Genomic DNA, 12680 nt, shown 5'->3' on the forward strand with positions numbered 1-12680 from the left:
CAGCACAGTAGAAAAAATAAACATTTTAATTTCTCCGTTATTCACAAAGTTAAACAAAATATTAAGAGTGTTGTCAGAGTGTTTCAGTTGCAGCGCTTCATGTAAATTTTTACACACCCACATCAGAAATGAACAATACGGTACATTCCTGTACTTATTACACTATACACACAAAAAACCTTTTCAGCTTATCAATTATTAAGTTGTAATAAAACACGACACAATTATTCTGTGCACCAGTTAAAAACAAATCAAGTGCTGGAACTGCGGTTTCCCATAATTCCTGGGCTCTAATGACGAGGACGAGAAGTTATTGTAACGTGGTCAGTACTTCAGCGGGTGTTAAGTTTCTGAGTGCTGTCTGAATGAACACTGCGTGGTTCTGACCCGACACGCTGGACCTCAGAGTGGTGCTCTTGACTCTGGCTTTGTTAAAACACTCGACACAGTGCCAGACCAAGAGATCAAATACGCCGAAGACCATCAGTATTCAGCTGGTGACAGTTTTAGCATTTCAGGTCTGCACTCACACACATCGAATTTGAAATGGAATAATGACTGGGGAGTTAAAATGCAGACTGTTTTAATTCGAGGCCACATGAGGTGGACTTTTACAACCGTATTTATACGGCTTGCCCAGGTGTGTCCCCTTGCACCAGTAATTCTTATTCATTCATGCACAAGGGAGCTAAGAGGATCTAGAGGTGATTCCAGATATGGAATTTTTATTCAAAGTCTCAGCATGAGAATCGAGTGCTAGCAAAGCTGACTCGAAGCTGAAACATAAGATTAAAGATATAGATCAGACGCCAGTGTCCCAGACCAAGGTGCTAAACCTAGGCTCAAAAGTAATGTTGGATCAGTGTTGAAAAAGAATGTTAGAAGCATTTAAAATGTTCAGAAACAACCAAACGCTTCAAAACCGCACTGGGCATCGGTTTAACTTGCAGCAAAACTTTGACCGTTCTGCTAAACCAGCTTTGAGGATTTTTCAGGTTAACAATCTAACCTGAATTTCAATGAGCAAACATTTTACTTACTGAAGACAAGAGAGAAAGTAAAAACAGCCTGAAAATACTGTTTTTTTACCAAACTTACCAAAATGGACTGTCATCCACCCAACATTAACACAATACTGTCAAAATAAAGACATTCTGCATTTTAACCGACTTTCAGAATCATTCCAAATCCGATGTGGAAAAGCACAGACCAGGCAGCACAGAACACCACGCTGTCCAAACATCTGCACCCTGCTTAACTTGGCTGAGCAGACCGATTGTTCTCCACACGGGTGGTTCAAGGTGTCCTCCACCCGCAGCTCTGGTCCCCACCGACAGCACCGCCTGGCGTAAACAAAGAAAACAAAGTTCTGCGTTCCGGCTGCTTGGCTCCGTTGGCTGACGAGAGCCTGTCCCCATGGCCACGCCCCCGGCTGGAGAGGCGGTCCTCCTCAGTCGTTGAAGAGCAGCAACAGCTGGGTGTCGTCAGGCACGCCCCTGCTCGGGTGCAGCGCGGAGTACCAAGAAGCCCCCGCGGCCGGGGGGGAGGTGGGAGAAGGCGACGGGGTGGGGGGGCCGGCCGGCGTCAGCCCGGGGGCGGTGCCGCAGATCAAACCCACCCTCTCCCTCAAGATCTGAGGAGAGAGGACACGCCCTCTGAGTGAAGACCTCAGCTAACCTCAATGACGCAAGGTGCATAGCTGTAACTGGAAAACACCAGTATGAGTTTTTTTGTGTCAGTCATTGCTGTGTTGAGAGCAGTGTCCTGACTAATGGCTATGGCTGCTCAGCTGTGCATGGCACACAGATGGACCACACTGACTGATCTATGATCAGTTGATCTATACAGGACAGACCGATCTTTAATGTAAACCTATAAATTGCACAACTGCCTGACCTGTTTGAGACGCTCCATGTAGAGCTTGTCGGATTCTAGAGGATGTTTCTCCGGGACGGGAATCTTCCAGCGGTCCAGTTCTGCTCGCAGTTCTGAGCCCTCAAACAGCACCACGGGGTCCAGCCTGTTCTGGTTGATCAGCTCCACCAAACACTCCTTGTAATGCAGCCTTCGGCAGACAGATGTAAACATGAAGCCGCTCGTTCTGGGTGGATCCTTGAGACGTTCGGTTTTGTTTCTAGAGGATCAGTGTCACATCCTCACCTGCTTCAAATCATCAGGCCCTTCGGTGGTTAGATCGTACGCGACGGCACAGATCAAAAATTTTATTGAGCATTAGGATTGAGGATTGAGGATGCACCCGCAGGATTGAGATGCACCCGCAGTGCACGAGAGCACGACGTCTCACAGACTCTGACGTCACACCCGACTGCATTCCGAGCGTGTTTCAAGAGCGCGGGACGTCAGAGCTGTGAGTGAGCAGCGTCCTGCTGCGGGATGTGACGGCGGTGACCTACGTGCAGTAGCCGCTGTATTCTTGGAACGCCACCCGTCCACACGCCTCCTCCCTCACACTGCCCGCCTCCTTATGCTCCATCACGGTACACACACCTACCACACACACCAGCAGAGATCAGTGCACGTACACACACACACACACACACACACACACACACACACACACACACACACACACACACACACACACACACACACACACCAGCAGAGATCAGTGCACGTACACACACACACACACACACACACACACACACACACACACACACACACACACACACACACACACACACACACATACACACACCTACCACACACACCAGCAGAGATCAGTGCACGTACACACACACACACACACACACACACACACACACCAGCAGAGATCAGTGCACACGCACACACACACACACACACACACCAGCAGAGATCAGTGCACGTACACACACACACACCAGCAGAGATCAGTGCACACGCACACACACACCTACCACACACACCAGCAGAGATCAGTGCACGTACACATGTACACACACACACACACACACACACGCACGCACACGCACACACCAGCAGAGATCAGTGCACACGCACACACACACACACCAGCAGAGATCAGTGCACACACACACACACACACACACACACACACACACACACACACACACACACACACACACACACCTACCACACAGACCAGCAGAGATCAGTGCACACGCACACACACACCAGCAGAGATCAGTGCACACGCACACACACACACACACCTACCACACACACCAGCAGAGCTCAGTGCATGTACACATGTACAGACACACACACACACACACACACACACACACACACACACACACACACATACCACTGACACCATCAGAGATCAGCACACATGTACACATGTACAGACACACACACACACTCACACCTAACACAGACACCAGCAGAGCTCAGTGAATGTACACACACACACACACACACACACACACACACACACACACACACACACACACACACACACACCTAACACAGAATGTACATACACACACACACACCAGCAGAGCTCAGTGCATACACATGTACAGACACACACCCACACCCACACCTACCAGACATCAGCAGAGCTCGGTATACATGTACACACATACACACACGCATACACACACGCATACACACACACACACGCACACACACACGCACACACACGCGCACACACACGCGCACACACACGCGCACACACACACGCGCGCACACACACGCGCGCACACACACGCGCGCACACACACACACACACACACACACCTACCACAGACACAAGCAGAGCTCAGTGCAGAGCTTAATTGTGTCAAATAACGGAAAGTATTTGCGGTGACGGTCTAAACACCAGGTGGCGCTACCTCTCTGACTCTCCACAGCTCCACGTCTCTGACTGACCATGATTGGGTGGGAGATTCCGTGGTGCTGCAAAGGCAAGCAGAGGCATGAAGCACGTGAGCCACGTGAGCCACGTGAGGCTGCACCGGCCGTGACGTGAGGGACGGCGAGGGCCCACCTGCAGGAGGCTGCGCAGACGCAGGACGCTCCAGTCCCGCAGGTGGTACAGGCAGTCCCTGGGGTGGTGGGCGTGTAACCCCTTGGCACCACACTCGGCAGAGAAATCGCACTCCTGCGAGGAACGAGACATAAAAAGAAAGACACGTTACCGTGAGGGAGAGAGAGAGCGAGAGGGAGAGAGAGAGGGGACTCACGGCGCCTGGCCTGAAGGGGCGACTGCACCCGCCACAGAACTCGTGCTGGCACTGTGAGCACTTGAAGTGCAGGCAGCCGCCTTTCGACAGGAAGAACCGGAGCTTGCACTTCGGGCAATCTGGGAAAAGAGCAGAGCCCAGTCAGCGTTCTCGCACGGTCACGCCGGCGGGGGCGGGGCTTGCACGAGCGCCGGCGCACCTATCTTGTTCCTGCCGAGGAGCTGCTCCAGGCGCGAGTTTTGGTACTCGGGGCTGTTGAGCTGCTGCCACTCCTTGAACCTCTCGCAGGACAGTCCCTCGTGCTGGGGGGCCCACTGGGGAATGAGCGGCGCCGGCGTGGAGGAAGGACAAAGGAGGCAGAGTCACGGGCAGTTAACGGGAAGGCTAACGAAAGCGCTAACAAAACTGCTAACGAAACCGCCAACAAAACCGCTAACGAAACCGCTAACGAAACCGCTAACGAGAACACGGGGCGGAAGCTAGCATGTCGCGTATGCTCGATGCTAACCAGCCGCCGCTGTGCTAACATTCGTTATGAGGGTCGGTTTGAACGGCGCGGTTCAGGCGATCCCGACGTACGGCCAACGGAAAAGGGCTCCGCGGTTCTGTCACTTTCAGCTTTACTTACGGGGCTCCTGCATTTTGAGCATGTGCTCTTCCCACAGCTGGGACAATCCATCCTCAGCCTGTCTGCCTCGTGGAGGAGCCCGAAAGAACACTGCCAAGGAGAGAGAGAGAGAGAGAGAGAGAGATGAGAGAGAGAGAGAGAGAGAGAGAGAGAGAGAGAGAGAGGAAAAGAGGGAGGGAGAGAGAGAGAGAGAGAGAGAGAGAGAGAGAGAGAGAGAGAGGAAAAGTGGGAGGGAGGGAGGGAGAGAGAGAAAGAGATTTACAAAAATGCTAATGCTGTTAATGCTGAATGATAACCACTGGGGGCCAGTTAGCATTATGTAAATGTGATGGCGCGGTCTGCTCCCCGCTAGCTCTCATTAGCCGCCGGTCGCGTTACGTCTTCCAAGCCGCGCGCAGGTGCTTACGTGGGCGCACCAGCGGAAGTCTGGCATCTCCTGCAGAGCCTGATCCCTGAGCTTCCTCTGGAAGAGCTCGTGGGTTTGCGGGTCCAGGTAGTGCCTGATCTGTGAGGGGCGGAGAGAGAGAGACCCGGGTGGGTGAGCGGCCAACGCGGACGGAGGCTAGGCGCTCGCGTCTCACGCGGCGCACGCACCTGCGTGTCCAGCAGGCTGAAGTACTCCACGGACACCTCCCTGTGGGCGGGGCCGCGCACGTCCGGCTGGTTGCACAGGGGACACACGGCGTGGACGATGCTCTTCTCCTTGATGACGGACGAGAAGAAGGCCTTGAAACAGTTCTCGCAGAAGGTGCATGAGCAGTGCGTCATGGTGATCATCTGCGGAGAGAGGCAGAGGCCGCACGTTCAGACGTTTCACACCTACGTAATGACTCCCTCAGGGGCCTCAAATGTTGTATCTTATATGCTTTACCACGCCTGATTCTACTTATTAACCAACCAGTGATCAATTAGTGGTGGCAGTGACGTCAGCCATTGGCAGTGAGACCAGTGTCGGCTTGATATTACTAGCGTTTCTTGTCTTATGCGTTAATTAGGCCATGTGAGGGATGAGCAGACATAATCACGGTTCTGCACGCAGGCAGAGGTTGGGAGGGAAGGGGGGGTGTTAACACTAAAAACACAGCTTAAACCGTGGAGTAAAATAAGGTGTGCTAAAATTAGGCGAGACCTTAAGCTGTTCAGGCCCCCCGGGGACGGGGATTTGGAGACGGCTCTACTGCTGCGGAGACGGAGGCTCTGCTACGGTGGCTGACCTTGCTGAAGGACACGCGCTCCTGGCAGATGGGGCAGTCGTGGGAGAGGTACTTGAGGGCCGCGGGGACGTCCCGGCACGCCTGCACCGCCTCCAACACGTCTGCGGGACTGAAGCTGCACCCGTCCGCGCTCAGGATGACCCGTAGCATCTCGGCCTTGTCGCCTCGGACGCCCTCCGGGACGGGAACCTGATGGCGGGCGTTCGGGACGCGGGTTCGGGATGCCGGTTGGGTTGGGCGGGGATGAATCGGTTCCGGTTTGACGGACCTACTTACCGGCGGACCCGCGAACCTTTCCAGCTTCATGTGAATCCGCTGATCATCCATCAACACGATTCTGTTCGGCTCTTTTAAAACGTTCTCGGCATCTGAAGCGAACGGTTGCGTGAGTCAGGTCGGAAAGTGCTCCCTGGAAATAATGACCCACATACGACACCGCCGTCCCACGGCTTCTTAAAGAAACTCTGAAGCTGCCCCGGTACCTCTGTGCTGTCTGAAGGTGACCATGGCCTGGTCTGGCCGGGTCAGGGGGTAGATGACGGTCACCACCTCGCCACCTCTGCTCTGTTTCCGCTGGAAGTAAATGGTGAGTTTGTTCTTCATCCTGCTGGGCGTGACGCCTGCGGGGAGGTGGCTGACCACCACCCTGTGTCCGTCGTCCAGCAGCTCATCCTGGGGGAAGGGACCCTCCTCAGGGGCCTGGCAGTGCCTCCAAGCGTGGGGGATGTCTGTAGAGCAACGACACAAAACCACTCCTGGTTTTCCCAGGAAGCAACGTGTGGGTAAAATAAATTTTGCCACTTAAAGGACGTGCGACACGAGGCGTGGGTTGAGAGATTTAGCATTTACAGATAACGGCATGGTCTGCTTTGCTGACAATGATGTTATTACACTGACATAACTCACTTATGTCAAGGCGGCTTAATCAAAAGGTCATTCACTAATGGTTAAAGTCAGTTTGAGACATTGAGCCTGTTCCATCTGACACACATCAACCTCTCAGCATATGTTATGATGTCTGCGGATCTCAGTCATTCTCTGCCTAGGACGTCTTTATACTGTAGTCTTTCAATAACTACAGTCTAACTTGGAATCAAATTTTGGAAATTCAGTATAAATAAAATGCTACAATTAGAATGCATTACTACTTATAGAACATTCTATAGTTTTACTAACAGATGGTAATACTTTTTACTAATACTAATGCAAACTACATGTATTATTGTCCGTCTATGTCTGTGGTGTCTGTCATTTGTCTGACTGTTTAACAGTTCATTTAGGCTTATATGTTGCTTGGTCATGCACACACAATCACACACATCTTTACATGTACACACGTACACACATACCTGTGTGGTCGCCCGTATGGTCCACCTAATCTCAATCTTTTATTATACAATCATCAGTATCATTTAATTTGCCATTATATTTTCATCGTTATCGTACCGGATTATACTGTATTGTTTTCATTTGATTTTGGAACAAAACTCAAGTTGTCCTCCAAAGGTGGTGGCGTGGAGTTAGGCCAAAAAAAACAAAACAACATACAACTTTTCCTACTTGAAGAACAGGTTTCAAAGAAACAATCTTCCAACCAACACATAGGTTTGTTGACATTCCCCTTACTATGAACAAGTCAATCATTCCGGGATAGTTTACAGCCAACAGAACACTGACCGTGGTGGACGTCTGAGGCAGTGTTTTTCACGAATCGGTTACGTGGAATTTAAAGCGCTCACTCGAGCTCCTGTTTAACGCCTGGCCTTCACTAAAGAGTCTGCAAACATTCAGCATTACAGAACTGCTGACGGGACAAACGCTCTCAAGCATCAAAGCTGCGTGAACCATACAAACTTTCAGACGTCTCGTCTTTAAAGGCACATTAGTGCCTGGGCAGAACTGTTTAACCAAAGCGAGTTATGCTTTTTTGATCGTGTAAATGCCTCGATCTATCAAGGCGCCCGACGATTATGAAGAGTTATGAAGCGCAAAAGAAGCGGAAGCAGACGCACATAGCGCACGAAAAACGCAACGAGCAATTCCAGCGCTAATCTCCACGCTACTGCGGTATCGCCTTTACAAAAGCTAAAATCCTGATGATAATTAACAAACCGTTTGCTGTGCATCTCTACTGCAAGACCACATCAGAGCCTTTAAATGGGTTCAGTGTAGAGGCTCGGGTGCCTACCCTTGTCTCTCTGTTCCAGCTGGTACTCGTGGACGACCCGTTCCAGCTGAAGGCTTCTGAACAGACCCGCGATGTCATCAGGACTGGAAGCACTCGAATCTGGAGCTGGGAGAGGGGGGGGGGGGGGGGGGGGGGGGCCTTTAGTGCCTCAAAACCACAAACGCTACTCACTGAATCCTCAAAGGCAAGAAACAAAGAGGTGGGGGGAGAGCAGCTCGGCACCGCTTTTTATAAACAAGTGTCTAACTGAACCTGAACGTAATCTGTCTAGTACGGAGACCCCAGAACATACACATTTGCGTTTAGCTTCTGGGTTTCTCCTTCAGGCCCTACCGGTGGCGCTGGTGACAAACGGGTTGGTTGGGGCGTTGTTCCGGGCGTCCGTGTCTCCAAACGTGATCCCAAAGTCCAGCAGCTCCTGGGTGTAGGACCTCCTCACGCCACCCGTCTCCCCCGCGCCTCCTGCCTGCGGTTGGCTGTCCTTGTCGCTATTGGGAACGGCTGTTTGCGGTCGGGAAGTTACAGGGTCACAGTGAGCGTTACAGTGGGGACCGGCAGCCACAGAAAACGCTCAAGGCTGAGGTACAGACTGTGAGGAAGAGCTTACTGTTGCTGGGAGCGGGGGTGGAAAACGAGGATGACGAGGAGGATTCGGGGTGCGAGAACTTCCTCTGTGCTGAGTGACCGCTGGTGTGAGGCCAACTGCAGAGGACAAGATGTTCCACAAACCAAGTGTGAACTACTGAAACATCAGCAGAGCGATCATTGAGGCTGGGCACGGTGCGGACGAACGCCAGCTCCAACACCAGGACCTCAGACGCCGGAGGAACGCTGCAAGCCCTAGCCTGCATCTCTCGGGGTTCCTTCTCAGTAAGCTGTTTGATGTTGAGGGTCTTTAGTAATACAGCCTAGAGAGATCTGAAGGGCAAAGCTGACGAATCCCTCCCAGAACACAGATCTCTAGACACATACGATTTTAAGAAAGAGCACTATGCAGAAAACGAACCCTCTGGAGCAGATTAATTACAACATTCATCCCTATATCCTATTGTAATCAAATATCTTGTGTCTGGGTAACTGCACTAGCTTAAGTGTTTCTTCCATTTAGACAAAAAAAAAAAGAATTGTAGATCACTATGGATGAGTGTGTCTGCTAAATGCTGTAGGTGAAAATGCAAATGCAATGCCATGTAATCTGCATAAATGCATGCCCCGCCCTCTGACATGCACTAAATAACGTAAACACAGACACCTGTATTTATTACACGTGAGTGAAAGGCCCATAACTCAGTGGTATAACGTTACATTAGATGCTCTCGCCACAGCTCGTCAGCATCAAGCAGCATGTCCTCAAGCTAGGGGTCGGGGTATTCAATAAAACGTCTAAAACGACATTTTGAAAGGAATGAAACCGCAGATCTCTTTGCGTGTGATACTGACCTCATCTGTGCCGAAGCAGGTTTGGGCTGAGCCTGCCATTCGGTAGGTTGCTCCGCCCCTGGAGATAGCGTCGGAGCTCTGATTGGATAAACGGCAAAGAGGGGCGTCTCCCGCTGAAATGCGGCTACCATCTCCTCCAGGACGATGGACAGGCTCGACCAACCCTGCCGGTCACGAAACACAAACCTTCAGCGCACGGCCAGCACCAGCGCAAGGTTCAGGGCACAGGGAGAACATCGCTCACTGGTTTCCAGTTGCTGAGGCAGTGAAGGAGCACATGGCCTTGGGCGTCCACACTGGTGCTGTTGCCGTTGACCACCATGCAGGGGGAGGGGCAGACCAGGCAGCGGGGCGGGTTCTGAGGGTGGGTGTCATGGATCCAGATGCACACTGGAATGTTGTACTTGTTGCCTTGGTGACCAACACAACATGGGTTTCGTGAGGTGAGTCACATTTAGACGGACATAAAGAATTTGTCAGATGTTTGTGAATCCTGGAATTACCTTCATAAACAACGGGAACCGTGCCGCGCAAATTAACCAACTTCTTCCTCTCGTTGTTAGGATAATCTATATATGCAGCAAAACGTAATACAAATGTTAAAATATATGAGCTCATCCAACAGGTCAAAAGCATTGTCCAACGTTCACGCCTCCATGGAACTCTGATTGGAAAACATGAGAACTACAGTGATACTAAAGTCATAAAACCCAAACTTACGGTAATAGCCCTTGTGCAGGTGAAGGTCTGGAAAAGACGTTCTGGCTTCCTGAACATCACACAGCACCTCAGCTGGGTAGCAGTAGTTACACTATCAGCAAAGACAACAGGTTATGAACACAGCACAGGGAGAAGCAAACGTCTCCGCCAGTAAAACTACTAAATCAAACACCACCTCCACCCCACTCAGCCTGTAAGGCCTGCTGTGACACATCACGTTGACAGCCACACAGGCTGCATGGGGATGTTTGAGAGCTGCGATGTCTACAGAGGCCTCTGGCTTTTTTTTTTATAGCTCTGAATTTTTCTTGTGTCTAGTCACAGCACCTAAATCTACATGTGCATTTTAAAAACACACGTTATGTTAAGACACAAATGGCAACTTTCCATGTGACATTGAGATTGCTCACTTAACACCTTATTCACAGGACTTTAATCCATCAGCAGCCATCAAAACTATAATGACGTGCTTCATGTCCTAGATGGAGACATCACCAGCAGCTCAGACATCCACCCACGCCCCATCAGCTCAGACATCCACCCACGTCCCGTCAGCTCAGACATCCACCCACGTCCCCTCAGACATCCACCCACGTCCCGTCAGCTCAGACATCCACCCACTTCCCGTCAGCTCAGACATCCACCCACGTGCCTTCAGCTCAGACATCCACCCACGTCCCGTCAGCTCAGACATCCACCCACGTCCCGTCAGCTCAGACATCCACCCACGTCCCGTCAGCTCAGACATCCACCCACTCCACCCACAGTGGAGGAAACTTCACAGGCGCTTCAGCATAACTACAGTTGTCCATGAAGTTAACACAGGACCACCACGGCAGGAGCTCAACACGGCCACCAACACCGTGTTGGGTCCATCCTCACCCAGCTGGGTAATTAACCGAACGGCGGTTCCGTGCTCGACGTCAGTCGTGCAAACACAGACCCAACACCCGACAGCGGCTTGTTTTTGGACCCGAAACGTCAGCCATAGTGGCCGAGCTGGCTGAGCGTTAGCCTGGCTAGCCAAACAAGGACAACATTACCTCCACCAGCGCTGTGTGCTCCAGCTCAGACGGGCGGCACGTCGTCATATTAACGCAGGAACTTATAAAAAAACAACTACCGATGTAGTTTATATGGTGCCGTCAAGTGCAACCGGGCAGCAGTTTCACATCCACAAGTTCCTCCATAGCTCAAAGTTCACGGAGAACGAGTTGCGCCCCGTGACGTCACGGGCTGGAATCGTTGACGCTGCGGATGTTTTATTATACAAACAGGTAATAAACACAAATAATGCACTGCGGATGTTTTATTATACACATACATCTAATAAACACGAATAATGCAGAGGAAACGTGAAGGTCGGGAGTAAAACTCGTTTAATATGAACCCACCCCACGACTATGCTGGGCGTAGTTTAACCCATAGGCTACTGAGTGTGAATTTTTGAAAGGCAAACGAAATATGCATGGGACGTCATTGTTGCATCGAAAATATCAAAGAAATACAGAAGAACAAAAATTTATGGATCGAAAGGACCAGGGGCGAGGCTAGGGTATTTTTAGTGGTGCTAGAGCACCACCGTGAAGTTGCTCAGCACCCCCTGGCTCAACACATTTTTTAAATATTATATTATGCAAAAACCTTGCTCTGTACCTGCGCAATACTTTGGTATTGTGCCTCTGTGAGCACTGGGGGCTGGGCACCCCTAAAGACCAGATCCTAAAATCGCCCCTGGAAAGGACATTAAGGGTACACTTACATTAGCAAACACTCAACCTTGCATTACTACCAAACGGCCACTAGGGGTCAGCAGAATTCCTAAGATCGATGTACCGATTTGTATTACCGAATACTTGTGCGACCACAGCGTGAAAGGAGGTTTAATGTGAGATCAGACATAACGTCTATTCCTCTCGTGTGTTCAACGAATTCACTGTTTCACTGTTCACTTTGACTCTTCATGTTATTAATGTTGGCAACCCTCAAACAGATCTGTGGAAATAGCTATTAGTTCCTTGCTTTGTTGTTTTGCAAATCTACTTTCTGATGTGTTGTAAAAAGTGTTATATTTGACTTATTTTTTGTAATTGTCAGATCTTTTTTTTAAGGCAAAAATATGAAATAAACCAATAGAACTAAGGATTTCAGCTCAGATCCATTCAATAACAGCATCATTCATATTGGTGGAAAGGAATTATGATTAGACAAAGCGTCTCCAATTCATGGTAGTTTCTCAACGCGGTTTTTCTCATCTCAACACGAGTGAACGAACGGAATGACTCAGTGAAAGGTGATGAGTTAATGCAGTCTGAGGTTTTGTTGTTGTTTGGGGG

At 50.5% G+C, this 12680-nt stretch overlaps 1 protein-coding gene across 5 annotated transcripts; it reads right to left on the reverse strand.

The window, feature by feature from the left end:
- Positions 1 to 7: 7 nt before the first annotated feature.
- Positions 8 to 11575, reverse strand: LOC143483387 (uncharacterized). 5 transcript variants are annotated; one of them, XM_076982228.1, is made up of 21 exons: positions 11388 to 11575; positions 10345 to 10435; positions 10128 to 10193; positions 9869 to 10035; positions 9625 to 9788; positions 8792 to 8886; positions 8518 to 8685; positions 8185 to 8289; positions 6479 to 6751; positions 6273 to 6364; positions 5997 to 6185; positions 5377 to 5559; positions 5189 to 5287; positions 4783 to 4872; positions 4354 to 4468; positions 4155 to 4273; positions 3959 to 4072; positions 3804 to 3867; positions 2415 to 2508; positions 1897 to 2065; positions 8 to 1633 (listed from the first exon to the last, which is right to left on the reverse strand). In XM_076982228.1, the coding sequence occupies exons 1-21, from the start codon at positions 11433 to 11435 to the stop codon at positions 1451 to 1453; spliced, it is 2688 nt and encodes an 895-aa protein (XP_076838343.1). In that variant the 5' UTR covers positions 11436 to 11575; the 3' UTR covers positions 8 to 1450. The 5 variants fall into 5 exon arrangements, 4 of the variants coding, with proteins under 4 accessions (XP_076838343.1, XP_076838342.1, XP_076838341.1 ...); XM_076982227.1 differs by having other exon boundaries at positions 5997 to 6364; positions 6479 to 6724; XM_076982226.1 differs by having other exon boundaries at positions 5997 to 6364.
- Between the last annotated feature and the right edge of the window lie 1105 nt (positions 11576 to 12680).

This window comes from Brachyhypopomus gauderio, chromosome 19 (genome assembly GCF_052324685.1).
Source record: "Brachyhypopomus gauderio isolate BG-103 chromosome 19, BGAUD_0.2, whole genome shotgun sequence".
Taxonomy (NCBI): Eukaryota; Metazoa; Chordata; class Actinopteri; order Gymnotiformes; family Hypopomidae; genus Brachyhypopomus; species Brachyhypopomus gauderio.